Consider the following 21,100-nt stretch of genomic DNA (forward strand, 5'->3'; position numbering starts at 1 on the left):
ACCTTATCCACAACATAAGGATTCTTATTAACAATAATTGTTATAAAAATTTAATAATTACTTTTGTTAATAGCTTTATCTTGCCCAAGGCTACCCAAAGAAATAACCAATCAATCAATCAATCAATCAATCCACAAAGATGCATTAAAACACACACACACACACACAAAACTCAGCAAGGTTGTTACAATCTCTTGCAACCTATCTGTTGCCTAACACCAGGCATGCTCAAACTTGGCCCTCCAGCTGTTTTGGGACCACAACTCCCATCATCCCTAGCTAACAGGACCAGGGGTCAGGGATGGTGGGAATTGTAGTCCCAAAACAGCTGGAGGGCCAAGTTTGGCCATGCCTGCCTTACACAAAGCCTCAACACTGCCTGTGTTGGAAACCATCTGTCTCGGGAGGCAATGGAGATATGTGCCCTTTGGGGGTAATTATGGATAATTACGTTGGGATGTACAGGATGTTAAGGCAGGGGTAGTACCCCTGGTGGGGGAGACGCCGTGCTCCTTCTGGGGTAGTTTGTCCACCTTTGGTCCCCCATCCTGCACTCAGCTCTCACCTGTGGCTCCAATAAGCTGTCAGCACATGGCATTGTGGAAACGGCTTTGACTGGCCAGCTAGGCCTACCAGGTGAGGGTAGCCAGTGGGCCTCAAACCTTTGGTGAGTTAGGGACTTCACCTGCATGCAAAGACAGGATCCGGCAGATTGAGCGGACCGGACCAAAAACAGGTCCAATGGTCGAGAAGGTGGTTTCTGCACATGCTGTAGAGGGAAGTGAGGGGCAGATGGCACCAGGGAAGTTAGCTCAGCTAGCAGAAGGAACACTCTGATCTTAAACCTTAGCTGCCTTGCAACTATACTCAAGGAAAAATCCGTACCTGCTGCCTTGTGGGACATCTTTTGGAAAGGAAAAGGCTGAGCAGTAGACCCTAAGGCGTTTGGATGGTGCCTTGTATGCCTCCTTCCGACAACTCCTGCAGCCAAGCTGGTGCTAAACGTCTTGCTCTGCTTTCCTTTGGACCACATCCAGAAGGCCGAGAGGGGGGTCTTGTCATCTGGGCAGCCCAGGACCTCGACACACAGTCCAGGCTTGCGCCACAGGGAGATCACTTCAGTGCTGCTAGTGTTGTAAGAATTTTAAGGTATTTTAAGGCCACATGTCTGAAAAACAGCACAGGAAGACAGGCCTCACTCCATTTTGACTCCCAACTGACCAAGTATTTCTTTGTCTCAGGAACAAAGGGGGGGGGTTGCCCCTCCAGCTACTCAGCAGCCCTCTGCCTGAGTGATAATCTCTGGCATCCTGATATCTGAGTGTCAGACAAAAGGGTGTGATGAACTTGGCTGGGATATAGGGAAATGTAAATATCTTTTGTTTCACTTGATGGGTTTTTGGTGGAGGGCAAGAGGAGACATGGGGGCAGGGTCCAAGATGCTCAGATCCAGAGCCGTCTCATCCATTGGGGCTGGTGGCGCGGCGCGCCAGGGCGCAATGGCCTGGAGGGCGCCTCCGTCCTCCAGCCCCGCTGGCAGCGCCTGCCGGCAGCGCCCTCTGACTCCCGGCAAGGGAGCTGGCCGGCCACACCACGCCCTCTGGCTGCCCAGCAGAGCACAGGAGCACAGCTCTGCGCGCCCTTCCAGCGCTTCCGGGACGGGAGGCGAGGGCGGCCGGCTCGCGCTCCCGCGCGCAGCCGGGCAGCTCGCGCTCCGCGCGCAGCCAGCCGCCCACCCGATGAAGCACAAGCTGCCCAGCTGCGCCGCCCGGCTGCGCCGCGCCATCCGGATGCGCGCGGGAGCGCGAGCCGGCCGCCCTCGCCTCCCGTCCCAGAAGCGCTGGAAGGGCGCGCAGAGCCCCGCGCCGCTCCAGCGCCACGCCCCTCATCCCCCGCTCGCCCACCCCCCTCCCAAGGCAAGCGCGGGAGGGAGGCGGCGGAGAGGCGGCATGGCAGGGGCGCCGGAGGGATAGCCGCGCCAGGGCGGCAGATCCCCTTAAGACGGCTCTGCTCAGATCACTGCTACCAGACCCTCCGAATTTGTGATGTAATTCTAATGTATGGAGGGGTGGTCTTGAGCTGGAGGGGGGCAATTTCAAAAGTCTATATAGGAGCTTGCGCGCCTTTGTTGGAGGTCTTTTGCTTGCAAGACACCCTGCTGCAGCACTTTCTAATAAAGGGCTATCGCCTTGCTTTGGGAGATTCTGTATCGTCTCTATTTATTCATAAGTGCTCTTGAGAGGAGGGGAACCCTACTAAGGCTTTCCCCCGGGTTCGTGGACTCCCTTCTGGGGTTGAACCTAATTTTTATAACACTAGCATTGGCTCCTCCCACCCCCAGAGGCGCACTCCTTTGTCTCTCGAGACTGACGGATGCCAACAATGCGAGCTGGTTGGTTGCTTTCTTCCTCCTTGGTGTGATTGTGTACAGCTGAAAACGCTGGCAGCATTAAGATATATTCAGCAGTGTTGTACACAAGTTTTGATGGATGCAATAATGGAATACTGAATGGCAGTTTTTGTAAAATATGCAGGGATTTATGATATGTAAAATAAACTATGGGAAGAGAAGAAGGGAAGTCTTTGATATCTCAAGGATGTAAAATGAGTATTTTAAATTGCAAAACAGAAAATGTTAAAAAAAATTATATAAAAGGAAAAAAAGAAAAGTGAGGAGGCGGGGGGAAACAACAACACCCAAAAGGTATTTTTGCAGTTCACAGTATGTCTGAATCAGGGCTGGCCCACCCATGAGGCGATTGCCTCAGGCGGCAGGATCCACAGGGACAGCAGATGATGATGTAGGTATTTATTTGTCCGTTGTCCCCAATATAGATCTTTATTCCCCCCATGTTCCTCATGCATATCTTCCCTCACCCCTTCTTCCCCGACAGGGAGGGTGAGGCGCCATTTTGTGGTTCTCCTCAGGTGTCCAAATGTCTAGGGTCGGCCCTGGTCTGAATGGACATAAAAGGACTGGGGTGGTGGGTGCGAACCCTCGACGTTTCAAGATGCCTGCATTTCTACATCGTTTCCAATAAGCGACGGACGGCCCGGTATGACTAACAAAATGCTGCCTGCAGCTAAAACACAAGTTCAATACTCGAGGCACACTTTCACGCACGCATGCGCCCCACGACCCGCGCCTGCAGGGAACGGTCGGCAATACTTTGTGCGCGCATGCTCAAATCTCTTCTCACGCGGACAATTCCGTCCTCCTCCTCCAGCCAGAGAGCGAGGGAGTAGCTTACAGTTCAGCGCACGCGCGTCGCTTCCTCTCGCAAACTACATTCGCCTCTCCGCCTTAAGCGAGGGCAGGCCGACCTCTCCATATATGGCGCGGCACGTGATGCGCCAGTGCCCTTTCCCGCCCACCTTCCCTCCCGCCTTACTTCCCTCCCTCGGGGAACGGAATCTCTCGTCGGATCTCTATGGTCCCTTCGTATTGCTAGCGCGCCCTTATACATACGTATACTGTATACACGGAAGTGGTCCCGCCCCTTGACCCAAACGATCGGTTTTGGCGGGAGTTCTGGGTGAAGGGAGGCCGCTTCAGCTGCGCGCTAAAGAGGCCTGAGGAGACCTGTGCGCGCGGCCGCTTCGCAGGTGCATTTAATGAGGGGCGCGCGCGCACGCGGTGGCGAATCCTTTGAAGGAGCGAGCGGGGGCGGGGAGGGGAAGAAGGGATTTTATTCCACCACCTCCGTCCCACCCCCTTCAGGGATTCGGGGGCAGTTCTGTGTTTTGTGGGCCGCGAAGAGCCCCTGTGTTTACTTAGATAACGTAGCTGGAGCACTGAGGGGGTGGGCGGAGGATGGTCGCTTACACTTGTTGCTGTTGTTGTCGCTTTATCCTGCCCAGGGCAGCCCGAAGCGACTTACATCCAACCAACCAGAGAGACAAAAATCATCGATAGATATAGATACGTAGGTAATAGATATATATGCCTAAAACTTCTCCGTGTTAATATATATACAGTGTATTATATATATATATATATATATATATATATATATATATATATATATATATATATATATATATGTGTGTGTGTGTGTGTGTGTGTGTGTGTCCAATATTGGACAAACTGAAATAGAAATACCCTCTCGCAGTAATGGGAGTGGAGGTGGGGGTTGCTGTCGCTGCCCGCCTGCTCTTGACAAGGCAGCTTCCAGGCACCAACTGCTCCCCTTCTTTAGGGCTGCTTGCTTGCTTATTTGTATTTATAGTCTGCCCTTCCCCCATGCGGTCTCAGGGTGGGCTATATGCAGCTTAGATACAGTTAAGCCATGTAGATAGAGTGTCCCATCCCAAAAGGGCTTGTGCGAAAAAAGTGCTCCTGAAATGTATGTAGGGATGGGGCCAAATGCTCCTCGGAGGGAGAGTGATCAACAATGGGGTGTGTGTGTGTGTTTATGCCGCAGAAAAGGCCGTCTCTTGCTTGACTGCCTCACAGGATTTTAGGGTAGATAGTGGCAGAACTGCTGACAAGGTGATAGAATCACAGAATTGTAGAGTCGGAAGGGACCTCTAATCCAGCTCCCTGCAATGCAGGAATCTTTCACCTAAAATGGGATTTGAACCCACAACCTTCAGATTAAGAGTTTCAGGCTCTACTGACTGAGCTATCCCTTTGCCCCTCCAGGTCTCAGAATTTGGGGAGCTTGATACAGTCTGTTTATCTTTGAACAGGAGATGTAAGCCAGGGACTCCTTCAAACAGAAAACTCTTCTCCGACAGCCCTTCAGATAGAGGACTGTTCACTGTAAAGAAGAATGCATGGACATCGGAGGAGTTGTGTAATTGCCATCAGGGTTTCTGTGCAACTTGCTTGCAGATTATAGTGTATGTTTCATGGATGTGCGTGGAAAAGCCATGATTGGGTGCAGCTCATGACTGGTCCAAATAAAACATACACCACAAGGTAGCCAACATGATGCTACGCAGGTGCTGTGGACTACAACTCACATAATCCCAGATCGTTGCCTATACTGGCTGGGGTTGATGGGAATTGTGCACCACAGTTCTCTGAATTGTGAAGGGCTCCTTGCTGCCTGCTCCTGGGAAATACACTTAACAAAAAGCTGGGTCTGATACATTCTCCTCTATTAAGGTGGAAGCCAGCTGGTCCATGAACTCAGCAAAATTAAACTACTTTTTCCTGTTGAATAGCAGGACTTTAATCTCATGATTTTAAAGTGTGAAAATGACATTTCTGAGTAAAAAGGCTTTGTTGGTTCTTGATCATGTGACAACGTATCCTTGCAGACTTCACCCTTTTTGTTCTGATACCAGAAGAAAAAAATATAGGCTTGAAGGCTTTTCTGCTTATAAATGAAATGGTTCAACAAAAATAATTGCTACAGTTTATTCTTATCAGTGGTGACAGGATTGAGGCAAATGAGAAATGAGTGAAGGTATCAAATTACAAAACTAATTTTTCAAATGACCCCATCATTTCCTTCCCATTCCTCCTTTGCAGACTGGTGAGAAACAGCAGCAATGCAGGCATTTCTGAAAGGACCATCTTCAATCAGCACTAAACCACCACCTACCAAAGATCGGGGAACAGCTGCCACTGCAGGAGGCAGTGGGGAGGGCAAAAGGGTCAGAGCTATTCCTTGGGTGGAAAAATAGTAAGTATTGGACTCTGGTTTGGAATCTAAATGAGTGGTGTAATTGCCCAAGATGAATGTGAGGGACGAAGAATGCCTCTTGCTTTCCTGAGTGAAGGGGTGTGTACAAATTGAGCCTTGTATGGCTGGCATGTAGCCTGCTGTGCAAAGATAAAGAATTGCATCCGTTGATCTGCCCACTATTTCCTCTTGACCTACCCACCACTGGCATGCAGCCCCCAGAAGGTTGTCCATGTGGAAATGTGGCCTTTGGCATAAAAAAATTCCCAGCTCCATTGCTAGAGGAATGTGATTATCTACATTGGAGGTGTTTTAAATCAGACATTTTCAACTTTTTTTTGAGTCCTTGGCTCCCTTGACCAACTACATTCTTTCTGTGGCACCCCTGTGGGGCTCAGGAGCCCAGTTATGTCACCCCTTGCCTGCAGAGCTGGCAGCCCCTCCCCCCTCCCCTGTGGAGTGTTCCCTCACCTCCTCTCCCCTCTCATTGGGAGTCCTCTGGGCAGCCGCCACCCATGGTCTCTGAGCTGCCCCCCCACCCCAAAGAGAGGTGCCTGGGACTGGCTGGCTGGGTTCCCTCCTTTGCTTGCTTGCTTACTCCAAGGCCACCTCAGCTCCTGACAACCAGCACCCCTGGCGAGCCCAGAGGCACCATTCGCCTTGGGAGCTTGTAACAAACAGCCACACAAGCCTTTGGGAGGCAGAGATGCGAGAAGGCATCTGAGGAGAAAGGGAAGGAAGGAAAGAGTGTTGCCCTCGGCACCCTTGACCATCAATCAAGGCACTCCAGGGCATAGCTGTCAACTTTTCCATTTTTTAAAGGGAAATTCCCTTATTCTGAATAGGATTCCTCGCAAGAAAAGGGGAAAGTTGACAGCCATCCCCCACCCCAGGGTGCTAGGGCACACTGGTTGAAAACCACTGTTTTAAATAATGACTATGACTGTAACCACTAGATGTCTCCACTTATATTATGCCTCTCCTTGTGTTGCTGCTCTGTTTCACTTAACAGGACAGTGCACCAATAAGTATATGAATGCCAGTCCAAAGTTAATTCTCCTATATATAAGCAGTGCAGTGTCAGAGGAGTGGCTTGTGGAAGATTGCAGAGGTTCTTCCTGTGGAAAAGTAGAAGCTGAACTTCTGTTGACAGCTTCTTTGATGTTGCACTGCTTGCATACACAGGCCACGTTGCTCATCTTTGGCTGGCTACTACATCACAGGATGTCTATTTTTTGCATCAGAGTATTAGCTATTAAGACTTGCTGCTTTGCCTGAAATATTTGTTAAGCTCCAGATTTGATGGGTTAGTTGCTTGTTTATTTCTGTAAAAAGAAAAAGAAAAGCCGGCAGCTGCAGAAAATCAATTTATTAGACTCTGCAGTGTATTCATTTAAAAGATTTCCTAAAATCATTGTCAGCAGGCAGTGAAAATAAAATAGCAAGGAAGCCAAATGCAGGTCTTTGGAATGATTTCCACAGGATGGGTGACACAACTGTGCCAGCTGTGCTCTGCATCCTTGGACTACTAACTTCCATAAGAGAATTGCTTTGCTCATTGATCTAAAGGAACAGAGAAGTTACATTTATCGTTAGCATGTACATTGGTACCTCTGGTTGTGAACGGCATCCGTTCCGGAGCCCCGTTCGCAAGCTGAAACGTCCGCAACCTGAAGCGCTGAATCTGCGCACGGCGCGATTCGGTGGAAGTAACCTGTTCTGGTACTTCCAGGTTCAGCGCGTTTGCAACCCGTGCCAAACGCAACCCACAGCGAACACCAACCAGAGGTATGACTGTACTATTAATATTTTCTGAACAGAACTAAGTTTTTTAATTTCTTTTTTTTTATGTAGCCGCCCAAAATGCATGGATGAAGTTGCATTTCAAGAAGAAGTTGTTGCAGTGCTGAAGAAAACCTTACAAGGAGCTGACGTGAGTGTTGTAGTTCTCACAACACTTCGTGGCATGTGCAAGTTAATTTTTCCAGTAGAAGATAATTATTGTGTGTAGTTTTACGAATCCTATTTATGTGTTTATATATTCAGAATAAAATTTATTGGCCGTTCTGCAGCTGTTTGCTCCCAGAACAGCTTACAGAACAACAACAAAAATTACAACAAATCCTTAACAGTTGAGTCTTAACGTGTAATATAGGATAACCTCCTGAGTGAGTCTCCAGGAGTATCATGTTCTTGGGACTCCTTTTGTGGGGAATAGATTTTGATGGCAAAAAAACACCAGAAGGGACAGTTCTGGAACAGTATAGGAAGCTGCATTGTCCCATTGGTCCATCTGGTTCAGTACTGTCTATACTGATTGGCTGCAGCTCTCTGGGACTTCAGACAGACATCTTTCTCAGCCCTTTCTGGAGATGCCAGAGACTGAACAGTGTGCTGCTCTGCCGCTGAGCTACGGCTCCTGCCCAGTTTAATCAGCCCTTTCCCAGTGCCACTGCTGAAATAAACTTCAAAGGCTTCCCTCTGCAAATGAACACCAAACTCTGAAAAAACCAAGGTTGCATATCCAGTGCTAGTCCTACTCAGAACAAACCCACTGAAGTTAGCAGGCATGACTAACTTAAGGTCATTGATTTAAATGCATTTCCTCTATGCATAGAACTTAGCTAGGTACAACCTCGTGTATTTTTGGGGTTGTCAAACAATGCTTTAAAATACAGCAATAGAAGCTAAGACAACTCACCCCCCCCCCCCTGGCCTTTCTCTTGTCATTTATGTTAGTGGCTGGTTTGGCTCTGTGGCCCAAAAATACACCCGTACTTTGGGTCACAGAAAAGGTCAATGTAATTCGCTTGCCCCATCTCAGGTTCCCTCCCAGGCCAAATCCAGCACTCCACTGCATGCAGACATTTCACACTCAATTGACCTGCTTGCAGCCAGTTACCCATTGCACTTTTGTCTCAGCAAAACATCAAATAACCAGACCAAGCCAACCCTTAGGTCACAGTGCCTTACTCCTGCCTTTTTCTACCTGTGTGGTGATGATTGACTACTGACGAATGATTGACAGATAATTCTGAGGCTCCAGACCTTCCAGTTTAAATTGTAGAAGGCTGGATGTCTGGGTGCAAGGCCTGATTGAGCAGATATGGGCCTTTCCGAATAGGGTTCCCCCTTACCCTGAAAGGAACACATGAAGGTACTACAAAATAAGTACTGTGGTATATTAAGAGCGATGCCATAAGCTTTCAAGGACTACAAAAAATAATCTGGTACAATTAATGTAAATCCAGCCTTGTCTATGTGAAATAGAACATTGTACAAGTGGACTTACTTGCGATGGGAATTACCCCATCCTCTCCTTCCCCTGCCCTGAAGTTCCTTGAACAGTTCTCAAATTTGCTGTAAAGGATTGGGTGATCTTCTGGAGTAGATATTAGGGGGCTTCAGGGAGAGGGGAAGAGGGGGAAGTCCTGTTGCATGTTACATCTTGTTATAATAGCTCAGTAGGTTAGAGCATGGTGCTGATAACATCAAGGTTGCAGGTTCGATCCCCATATGGGACAGCTGCAATTTCCTGCATTGCAGGGGGTTGGACTAGATGATCCTCAGGGTCCCTTCCAACCCTACGATTCTAACATGTTTTCTACGTAGAAATGTCCATGCTTTTGGAAGTGTTTTGCACTGTGTGTTGTAAATTTCCACGTATCTTTAGCCTGATAATAGGCCACCTATAGGCACTGTAACTTCATCATTGGCAAGAGTCAGGAATAGCGTAGCTTGGTCATGTTACAGCTATGCTAAAAATACAGCCATTAAGTTAGATAAAGGATTAGGAGATCCTTCATCAGACCTTACTGTAGGTGCCAGCTAAATGTGCTGTTCAAGTTCGTGGTATTCATTCAATGATTGGTAAGTGTAGGTTTTCTGTAAAAGTACCAAATGTTGAGTAAAGTAGCAGGATAGTGGCTGTTTGCTGTGCAGCTCTGCTAGTGTATCAACCCCACAAACCTGCAGAATAGTGTATTATTCCTGCCATACCATTATGAAAACAAAAATTCAGTTGTGTCCTGTATAATCCTAAACATGCTCTGAAGCATGGAGGTTGGAGAACTTAGCAGCGAGCTCTTTGCACACCCAAGGGGACGTTTGGGTCTGGGTACCATGGAGCACTAACTGTGGCAAATGGCTCTTTTAAAAAGACGATTGGCGTCATTTTTTATATATTTTGCAGTAATCGGAGACAAAGATATACATACCGGTATTTTAAAAATGCAAGCATGAGCTTCTTTTAAAAAGGGGAGTGGAGAAGATGACTTTCAAAAGACAGTCTGATATTTCTGTGGTTGAAAGGACCAGAAATCCCACTGATTTCCTTCTTTCTATTTTAGCCCAAATGTTTAAAACATACATGCTCATTAGTTAGTATGTACTGATCAAATATTGTCAATTGAGCCCCATGTTGGGCAAAAGATTCCTGCATTGCAGGGGGTTGGACTGGATGACCTTCATGGTTGTTTCCAACTATACAATTCTGTAGTTCTAATTGACAGCCTACTTGTTTGCCTGCAGCCCAATGTTCCAAGAAGCCAAAAATGCTGCTGGATAGGTGGCCATTTATTTCAATTTTATTATAATGTCATTTTGTCAGCAGGTGTGTGAGGGCTCCTGGTCCCCTAGGCTTGCCCTGCAACAAAAGTCTTGCTTGCTGAAGGACTTCCTCAATGTGATCTGGCTATTCCCCCCCCCCCCCCCGTAAAGCTCCTTTGAGGGATTGGGCAGAAACAGGCACCATTAAAAAAAAAAATCTGAAGGAAATGGTTGAAGTAAAACATAAAAGATACTACTGTGTGTCTTCCATGACAAAATCCAAAGCGAATAACTCTTGTGAATTGTTGACTTTAATAGAAAATGTTCCTTTGCATTGTTACAAGCATTGCTATAATTCATTAATTAAAAACAACAACTTAATATCATTTATTCACAATTAGTTCATTTCATAGTTAGCAAAATTATCAGACCTGTTGATGATTAAATTGCCTTTTGGTATTACTTTGAAGCATTAAATTAATTAAAACACTTGATTACTATTTGACCAAACCATTTATTGACCTGTCCTGTGTCCAACTCAAGTATGCATCTCTGTATAGTATTTAAAACATTACCTAAACAAGCATCTGTTTCACTTCTTTCCTTCTGTTTTGGGATTACCAATTGCAATAAAAAAACTTAAAGCATAAAGATAGCATTTGTAACAGGCCAGTAAATAATGATCAGATTAAATTTTAATCTATGCCTGCAGTTATACACAACTCTTGTTTGCAGAATCGTGTCACATGCTTGAGTTGTGGCATAGACACCTATGTAAGTGTTGAAAAACAAATACTCAGTGATAACATCGCCTGAGGTTTCTTGTTCCTCTAAAATATCCACTTACAAAATATTGTATGACAGCATTGTTTAACCTCCTGCTGTTGCAGCTTCCCAATCTCTTGTTCTATGGCCCACCTGGAACTGGAAAAACATCCACTATTTTGGCAGCAGCCAGAGAACTCTTTGGGTAAGTGTGGTATCTAGTGGCATTCAAGTGTCTGAGTCCGACAATCCTCTAGTACTTTTGGTGACTTAATAGTAGGCACTTGGTTTAGTGCAACACGAAGAAGCAGAAATTAGGCAGAGTGAATCTTGAGTTTCTAGGCATTTCTCTTCCTCCAGAAGAGATAAACCTATACTTAACATTGGCAGAACACTTTTAAGCCATAGTTAATGAAACTGACACTTTAAGAAAGGTAACCAAAAGTTTATTTTTCAAATTGAGATCATAATGATTTTGAGTGTTTGGAAGCAAAACAGTAATGCACGGCTGCAGTAATGCACGGCTCCAACACTGTATTATGGAGTGAGACAGGTACTTGAACTGCCCACCCCCATTCATGCAGTCTCCTCCTTGAGACCAGGTGGGTTTTTTAAAACTGAGATTTTCCTTCAGTTGCTTATTCATAATTTGCATATATAGAGAAGAGATGCGCAAAAAAATGGGGGGAATGTTGCTCCGTGATTTGAGGGTTTTATCCAAGTGAGTTCCTTTTACAATCCATATAGAAGTTGTAACAAATTTAGGACGTTCTGATCACTAATCTTAGAGCTAGAGAAGGCCTTCTAGTGCAGCCTTCACCAAGCTGATGCCCTTTCGATGTTTTGGACCGCAGTTCCCACCAGACCTATCAAGTACAGCTGATGGGAGTAGTAGGGAACATAGGGAGGACAGTTGGTTGGAAAATGCTGATCTAGACCAACCTCCTACTCCATGCGGGAAATCCAGAGCTTAGAGCCTTTCAAGTAGAGATGCTTTATCCTAGTCTGTACAGTGGTACCTCGGGTTAAGAACTTAATTCGTTCTGGAGGTCCATTCTTAACCTGAAGCTGTTCTTAACCTGAGGTACCACTTTAGCTAATGGGTCCTCGCGCTGCCACCGCTCAATTTCTGTTCTCATCCTGAAGCAAACTTCTTAACCCGAGGTACTATTTCTGGGTTAGTGGAGTCTGTAAACTGAAGCGTCTGTAACCCGAGGTACCACTGTATCTGTATTGGGAATAATTGTTTTTATAGTTTTATAGTTTCATGTTTTTGTTGTCAAATCATTTCAGGATGTCAATAATGCCTTAAGTGATTCATAAGTTAAATAAATAAGGAATCTGTAGCCCAGGTCCCCAAGCAAAAGGGAGGAAGGGGAGCGAGAAAACCTTGTTTTCACTAAGGAAAACCAACGTCCAGAATTCAAAATGCAAAACCAGATTATTATTATTCAGCTATCCTATTTTTAAAAGACATCTGAAGGCAGCCCTGTTTAGGGAAGTTTTTCATATTGAATGCTGTATTGCTTTTAACACTCGATTGGGAGCCGCCCAGAGTGGCTGGGGAAACTCAGCCAGATGGGCGGGGTATAAATAATAAATTATTATTATTATTACTACTACTACTACTACTACTACTACTACTACTACTACTATTATAGCTCGGTATAACAAATAGGTTAAAATTTGGCTGAATTTCCGTTCTGATAAACAGACCCGAACTGTTCCGGCAGAGAGTCCTCGAGCTGAATGCATCCGATGAACGTGGAATTCAAGTCATTCGCGAGAAAGTGAAGAGCTTTGCTCAGCTAACAGTGTCGGGAAGTCGTTCAGAGTAAGCACAATGATCAAAGCTGCCTTGTAGGATTGTATTTCTCTCCGCTTTAGTTTTATAAGGGTTCGCTCTGTAATGCTAAATTAAGCCACGAGTCAGCATCGCACGGTGGATTTTGGGCTCTCAAGTGAGTCACAGGAGCATAACTGCATTCTGAGGGAATTTATCCTTCGCCAGCCTCACGTTTTCCACCACTGTACCAGATAGGACATTTATGGAAGCCGTGAAATTTTGTGGAAGCTTCCCAAATGCTGAATGCATTTGTCTTCTGTTGCACCCTGAATGATTCAGTTGCTGGCATACAAACAGCCGCTTGTCAATCGCCGTGTGTGACATTTTATATGCAACATTCAGTCTGTCAGTTGCTTGAAGAGTTGGTTGAGCTATGGCCAAGCTAGCTGGGGAAGATGGGAGTCTGTAGGCCACAACATCAGGGAACTCAAGATTGCAGTACACTGGAATAGTGTGAGGGACATTATCTTGTCCTTCACAACAGGCAGCAAATTGTCTTGGCCAGTTGGTTGAGCTATGGCAAAGCTACCTGGGGAAGATGGGAGTCTGTAGGCCACAACATCAGGGAACTCAAGATTGCAGTACACTGGAATAGTGTGAGGGACATTATCTTGTCCTTCACAACAGGCAGCAAATTGTCTTGGCCAGTTGGTTGAGCTATGGCAAAGCTACCTGGGGAAGATGGGAGTCTGTAGGCCACAACATCAGGGAACTCAAGATTGCAGTACACTGGAATAGTGTGAGGGACATTATCTTGTCCTTCACAACAGGCAGCAAATTGTCTTGGCCAGTTGGTTGAGCTATGGCAAAGCTACCTGGGGAAGATGGGAGTCTGTAGGCCACAACATCAGGGAACTCAAGATTGCAGTACGCTGGAATAGTGTGAGGGACATTATCTTGTCCTTCACAACAGGCAGCAAATTGTCTTGGCCAGCCCTGAATACACTGTCAGAACTTGAACAGGATATGCCATAATATTCAGAGACGAGTGTCATCCTTGAAATAAAAGTTCTGAAATATTAAAACATCTTTCAAATCTCAGAAATGGATAAAGGTGGCTAAGCAATACTGATGTCATACGTTTGTTGCATTTGCAAATATAACCTGCACTAGTACCTTAAGTTGTTAATGCATGTTTTTGCAATGGGTGTGTGTTTAGTGGCAGGCCGTGTCCCCCGTTTAAGATTATAATCTTGGACGAAGCGGATTCTATGACCTCAGCAGCCCAGGCAGCTTTACGGCGCACCATGGAGAGAGAATCCAAGACAACACGCTTCTGCCTTATTTGTAATTACATCAGCAGGTGTGTATGGGTTTTACCATGCTTTCTTATCTTATGTAGTTGCTTAATTAAGAGTTGCTTAATTCCCCTTGGAAAATGAGGAATGTAGCACAATTGATGCATTGCTAAGTTTTATTTTAAGGGGCAGGAAGTAGTGGAAAATATATTGTCGTGTTCTGCGGAAACTAGAGAGGATGGATTCCTCTTGTAATTGCATTTCACTTTCTCTTTTTCACAGGATAATTGAACCCATAACATCCCGATGCTCCAAATTTCGTTTCAAGCCCCTTTCAGACAAAATCCAGAAACAGAGACTTCTAGACATTGCTGAAAAGGAGAATGTGACAGTCAGCAGTGAGGTAGCTTTTCTGTTCATTCAGATTCATTGTTTTTAATTCTGTGAAAAGAGATGGACGCAATGCTTAGTGTATTTTTTCCTGGGTCACTGCTGAGCTACATGCATAGTATAATCGTTACCCATATTTTACAGAAGGGGCATTGGTCCAGCAACTTAGTCAAAATAATTAAGCATAGTTAGGGAATTTCTGTGCCTGGTCAGTGGTGGCTAGTATTTTTGGCAAGTCTGCCCCAAGTTCAAAGTACAGACTAGTGGCATTCTAGAGTACACAAGTGGTTTTGCAGTGCAGTGGTATGGCCTTACCTCTTTATTAAGTTTATTAATCTAGGGTGCAGACTGCAGTGCAGTGCTGGAGAGGCTGAGTTTAGGCCTGCCTCTGCAATAATCGAGACACATGCTACCCTGCTTTTATTCAGGAGTGCTGCAGACTCATGCTGCCAGTGTCACGGGGCTTTGTGTCTGGAGCAAATAGTCCCTACCCATTCATACCAGTCCTGGCATCTGCAGTCACACTGTACTGCATCCCTGTTTAAATAAACACAGTAGGCCTCTCTGGCAGCAGTGAGAGAGCTCACACATAGTTACAGAAGAGGGAAGAGGAAAACTTATTTGTAAATTATTTGTATATTTGGTTAACTTTGCTAAAGGTTCTAGCTCTGTTCTAGCTCAAACTTGTGAGATTAAACATAAAGTTTACTCTTGTGTTCCTAGAACGTTATCAGTGTTTGATACAGAGATCTGATGGTGTTGGACAAAAGCCATGGGGACAGATCACACCACTTATAAAGTGATTATCATTAGAGCATTTGTTGATTTGTAGTTGAGAAGGAAAATGTGTAACTTGCATGTGACAAATGGGGAAAGTGTTGTGTTCGCCCCCTGAAATGTGTTAGCCTTCCTACTGAATTGGATAAGATATGGAATCTGCTGTAGGAAAAGAAGAGTACTTCAGAAAAGGATCTCAACTGTTTCATCTCTTCTTTAATTTTCTTATAAAGTAGTATTTCTTCCACAGGGCGTCTCTTACCTTGTCCATGCATCAGAAGGGGACTTGAGAAAAGCAATCACACTTCTTCAAAGCGCTACACGATTAACAGGCGGGAAAGAGGTCACTGAGAAAGTTGTCACTGAAATTGCAGGGGTACGTCTAGTATTTCAGTTGGCCCAGTCTATGCTTGCAATTATTGGGAAATTGCTTACACAAAATGGTATTTTTTCTTCACAGCTATCTGTTCAGTTGTGCCACGCTTGCTTTTTCTTTCATGACTTGCCCTGAATACTAAAGTTCACAGGGGTGCAAAACAGGGCATACAGAAATATATTCCATAGAAACTTGTGAATTATTCAAACATGAAGAAAAGCTTTTGAATACAATCCTTTCATTTTGCTTAATTTTCTGTTTCTGCTAGGTCTGACTGATTTATTACATGCTTATTTACTAGGTGGATGCTATTGCATCTAACTGATTTATGTCGCAGGATCATTTGTAAGCTTGGAAATGGGAGACCAAATCCATTCCCAAAGCAGAATCTTGGGGCAGAGCATGTTGTCTCTGAACATCTGTGGTTGAAGAACACCCAATGTTTTAGAAGTCTGAAATATTCTTATGTTCGCTGATCCAGCAGAAGACAGAGAGGCATAGAATATGGCAGAAATCAACACTGTGGTGAAAGTGCTTTCATAATTTGCATTGCAAATGCGGCAGATGTTTCTACTGTCTTGGTCCCATGACAAAGGGGTGGTTAAAACATAGGAAGGATAGCTAATCCACTCTGAACCATTAGTCAGGAAGGTAATGAGGCCATGGGGTGAAGTTACGGTATCCCCAACAAATATTGCAACTACACACGACTTTCACTAATCTACTGCTGCTGCTTTACTGCTAATACATATGCATATGCCCTGCTCAATCTAAACGCTGGCTCTCACTAACTGTGGGGCAAAGGGGTTCTGCTACCCCCTTTTTGGCACTGCATGATGAATGAAGCTGGAGGAAAATACCAGTGGTGCAGCAGTTGCCATTTGAGGATTTTTCTACCTAAAGGAGGTGTGTAAACCCAAGAACGTTGGTTGAAGACCTATGGAAAATGGTATGTTCTGGTGATGGCTTCTGAACTTTTGCCCACACATCAGGACTTGCAGTCATTGTTTTTATTTTTTATTCTTGACGCTTCAATGAGATGTGTTTCTTTATGCAACTTTTGTTTTAGATTGTCCCTCAAGGAATTTTAGATGGTCTACTAACCGCATGTCAGAGTGGTTCATTTGAAAAACTGGAAGCTGCAACAAAGGTAGCTTGCTTTAGATCTAAAATCTAAAAAGGATCAGATCAGATTTTTTTAATGCTGCTTTTCTTTCTGTATTGGCAAGTTGTAGAGGAGGTAGTAGTGGTTATGTAAGCATGTTGAAACAAAAAACTGTTCGTCTTTAAGCCAGTCATGGTGTAAATGTAACATGAACTCCCTGACATTTATTCCCGGTGACCTTAGGTGGGAAAGCACTCTCAAAGGGAGAAATATCACTCCCTGGTTACAGAAATCCCCAGAAGTAAATGTGTGGGTAAAATTTATTTTGCCCACAAAAGCATTGCTTACTTTTGTCCCTGGCTCTGTCCGCCAATATGTGCCCCCTTTCCCAAAGGTCTCCCAGAAGGAGTGGGGCCCTCCAGCTACAAAAATGTGCCTTACACACCTGCAAACAGCTCTGCAGTCCTTATTGCAACGTGTATCCAAAAACTGTAGGCTTGCTTTAATCTCCAAACGCACTTCTTGCGGGGCGGCATATTTGATAATCCCAATCTCAGATCCCTTGCTGCCAAGCCTGACATTTCAAGCCTCTTGGCAGCTTCATTAGCTGCCCTACCAAACAATAAATGGTAGCTGCACATGAAAATGACCTTTCTGTAGTATGAGGCTAGGTGGATGAGACATTGGCTTGCGATTAACAGTTAGTACTTTAAAAACAGGAGTGGCTAACATTTCATCACAACTTAACCCCTGGTGATGCTAAGAAACTTTAGCACCAACTACAACTGTTTAAAGCAAGAAGCAATGCTTGGGGTAGCTCTAACCTTAGGAGTGTTGTATATACTTCCTTACAATTGGGTGATGGAATAGATGGATTTCGTTTTTAGCTTATCGTACCTCCTGTCTTTCCGGGCAGCTGGTCTGTGCTTAGGCATGTGACACACACACACACACATATTCCAGAATACTTAACGAGGCCGACTCCGAGACTTCACTTAAGCTAATAATCTGATTTGTGTGTAAAATGACACATTAAACAATGGTGTGGTACTTGTGTACAATAAAACAAGATAGCCTCCTGTTGTCTGAACCATCAAATAATCCTCTGGGTATTAAGACAAATCCCATTTAAACTACCTGTTCTGAATTTGTATCACGTAGCATGCTTTTATTTGGTAATACCGTTACTCTCCATTTGCAGAAGTCTCATATTGCAATATACCTTACGGGGTATTGTAGGGAGCCAATGATAAACTAAGCTTTGTCTCTCCTAGCTTTTTACAATTTACACTAAGTCAAGGAGTACTTTCCGTCTGCATTGATGTAATGTTTTTGTTGTCTAAGTCTGTAGCTTATTAGTTTAAATCTGCTAATGCTAGCTGCTTTCAATATTTGTTTTCCCCTATGTCCAGAATCTGATCAATGAAGGTTATGCAGCTACTCAGTTTATAAACCAGCTTCATGATACCATTATTGAGAGGAAGGATCTCAGTGACAAGCAGAAATCTGTTATTGCAGAGAAGCTTGCTGTGAGTCTTCATTCTGTTTTAGTTCTTTTTACATCTAGAATGCATGTTTGCTTGCAGTTTGGGGGCCATAAGAAATCCTTTATTGCATTTATATCTCTGCATTAGTGAATCCTTCACAAAGAATGGTATACTAATGGTATTCTCCCTGTATGAGGCAATTCTCCTTTTATGGCAGTAGTAAGAAAGGCTTCAAGAGTCCTTACCCCAGCCAACTTGCTTGAGTTGTCTAGTCCAGTGTTTTTCAACCACTGTTCCACGGCACACTAGTGTTCCGTGAGATGTTGCCTGGAGTGCCATGGGAAAAATTTGTTTATTTGATTCCTATTCAAGAGAATTACTTTATATATAGTCAATATAGGCACAGAGTTAAAATTTTTAACATTTTCTAATGGTGGTGTGCCTCATGATTTTTTTCATGAAACAAGTGTGCCTTTGCCCAAAAAAGGTTGAAAAACACTGGTCTAGTCGTTCATTACACACAATGGAAAAGCAGAGGGGCGATTTTTAGCATTGTACATTTATGCAGTGATTAACAGGGATGTTTTATTCCTGTTCAGAACAGGGAGAAAGACACAATGAGTATACACGGATTTCAGAGGTGTGATTTTCACTAACTTTTTCCATCCTGGGAGTGAAGGACACAATACCTGTAGACCAGTCTTGTTAGTTACAGGCAACTAGAGTGCCTGCTTGTAAGACTGGCCGAGAAATGCAAATTTAAATTTAGGTAGTGATTCCTCTAACAAATGGTCACACAGAGCTCTGCCAACCAGCTTTATGAAAATGTTGACTTGAGTAAAGTGTAATTGTGGGTGGTCAAACTTTTGATTTTGAAGCTCCCTGTAACAGCTTGAAAAACTAATTTATGTTCCTGAGAGGCAGGGAGATGTCAAGATCTCCCAAGATAACTATATAATGCAGTCAGAGAAGAGCAGACTTTTACAACTTGTAACTTTCCCTTTTTTTGGCAGGAGACAGACAAGTGCTTGGCAGATGGGTCTGATGAATTCTTGCAGTTGATTAGCCTCTGTGCGGTGGTGATGCAGCAGCTAGTTCAAAATAACTAACAGCACGGCAAAATATTTTCCTTTTGATTACTTCATCCTATTTGCAGCTATTTGTGGGGCTTTTTGATAATAAAATACAAATAACATTACAACAAAACAGCTTTACTTTTACAGCATTTCTGCTTTAAAAAAAGGAGTAAGTTTTTATTCTTGTACTTTTTCCCTAAATGTTATACTTTAATATAACTAATAGTGCTGCCATAGCTAAACATTTGTCATTGATAATCACCTTTCATAGTCCAATTCACTTTAATTTTAACATTCCTTCTATTGTCATTCATTGGGATTTTGGTTCAGGTTGCTATAGAATGTGCAAGAATTCAGAGTAAGGTTCTCTACAGCTAACAAGTCTTATTGTAATAAATTATGCCATTGAATTTGAAGACTTTACACAAAATTATTATGGTATAGGTTTTATGGACTTTGCTTGTGTCTTAAGCAAGGCTACCTCCAGGAAAGTTTCAGTATAAAGCCAAGTACTTTGTCCTTGACCAATAACTTTGAATCTGACTCCTAAATACCTTTCACCATGCACATTTTTGCATTGATTTAACTTTCCCTGTTGACCCACACTTAAATGTGGCTAATTTGGTGTTCAAGACCTAACATTACCGGAGAATGACACACAGGACAGAAGTACAGCCTATTGGAGACCAATCTATTCTAGCATTGTTCTTGCAGTGGCCAGCAGCCAGGTGCCTGTGGGAAATCCTAAGCAGGATCTGGGCACAATAGCAAGTCTCCTCTCTAGTTTCCAGGATCTGGTGTGTTCAGAAGTACTCTGCTTCCATTATAGCTAATAGTGATGGGATAGCCTCATCCCTCATGAATTTAATCCTTTTAAGGCCATCCAGGTTGGTGGCCATCACTGCCTGCTGCAGAAGCAAGTTCTGTAACGATATTCCTTGGATGTCTACAAGTTTTCTAGTGTTATGAAAAAAAATCCATTGATCTCCTTTTCATTCCACCCATAATTTTATAAACGTCTCATCACAGGGGTCAGCAAACTTTTTCAGAAGGGGGCTGGTCCACTGTCCCTCAGACCGTGGGGGGCTGGACTATATTTTTTTTTGGGGGGGAGGAAATGAACGAATTCTTATGCCCCACAAATAACCCAGAGATGCATTTGAAATAAAAGCACATTCTACTCATGTAAAAACACAGATTCACAGGCCACATTTAGAAGACAATAGGGCCTCATCTGGCCCCTAGTTTGGAGCCCCCTGTTCTATCATGTCACCTTCAAAGTCCCAAGACAGTGCCCATTGCAAAGCCTGGATCCAGAGCAGCCACTGCTTTTGCCTATAGTTGAGCTGAAGGGCCAAGTGGCTGCAACCCCCAGTGCATCAGGTAATGGGAGAAAGTACACTCACAGCTGACCTTCCAAATTGCCCAGGAGAGTAAAGCCCTTTGGTCTGGTCGCCTGGTTGTCAGCTGCATCTATATCCCCCTTTTGAGATAATTAACAACCAGTGGCAGCAATCCAGAGTGGGGAAGCTGTCCATTTACATGCGATTTATTTTGCTTCACAAATTGTGGCGGAAAACAAGTTGCAGCATTAGTAGAAGGGTTTATATAAACTACTAGCCATGAAATGAGTGAAAAGCCAGCCCCATAAGACAAGTAGCTGTTACAACGTGCACAATCATGCTATAAATCTGGATTATAAACCCAGGAAACAAATTGAAAGATAGAATATATTTCTTTTGTCCCATTGATCACTTTTCAGAGTATTTACAGACAATTTGGGAATGGGCTTGTTTCTAAGCAAAGGGCTGGTGCTATGATTCCACTGCAATGATCTGCAAGTTTTTACTAGATCT

At 44.2% G+C, this 21,100-nt stretch overlaps 1 protein-coding gene across 4 annotated transcripts; it reads left to right on the plus strand.

Annotated features, from left to right (window-relative positions):
- The first annotated feature begins 3,542 nt into the window (after positions 1-3,542).
- On the plus strand, positions 3,543-19,328 carry RFC4 (replication factor C subunit 4). Of its 4 annotated transcripts, none has more exons than XM_033150741.1 (12): positions 3,543-3,606; positions 3,862-3,930; positions 5,483-5,636; positions 7,491-7,569; positions 11,075-11,154; positions 12,664-12,783; positions 13,955-14,098; positions 14,316-14,436; positions 15,451-15,576; positions 16,646-16,726; positions 18,094-18,210; positions 19,182-19,328. In XM_033150741.1, the coding sequence occupies exons 3-12, from the start codon at positions 5,503-5,505 to the stop codon at positions 19,275-19,277; spliced, it is 1,098 nt and encodes a 365-aa protein (XP_033006632.1). In that variant the 5' UTR covers positions 3,543-3,606; positions 3,862-3,930; positions 5,483-5,502; the 3' UTR covers positions 19,278-19,328. The 4 variants fall into 4 exon arrangements, with proteins under 4 accessions (XP_033006632.1, XP_033006633.1, XP_033006631.1 ...); XM_033150742.1 differs by having other exon boundaries at positions 3,862-3,926; XM_033150740.1 differs by lacking the exon at positions 3,862-3,930.
- Positions 19,329-21,100: the final 1,772 nt, after the last annotated feature.

The sequence above is a fragment of the Lacerta agilis genome, chromosome 5 (genome assembly GCF_009819535.1).
Source record: "Lacerta agilis isolate rLacAgi1 chromosome 5, rLacAgi1.pri, whole genome shotgun sequence".
Classification (NCBI taxonomy): Eukaryota; Metazoa; Chordata; class Lepidosauria; order Squamata; family Lacertidae; genus Lacerta; species Lacerta agilis.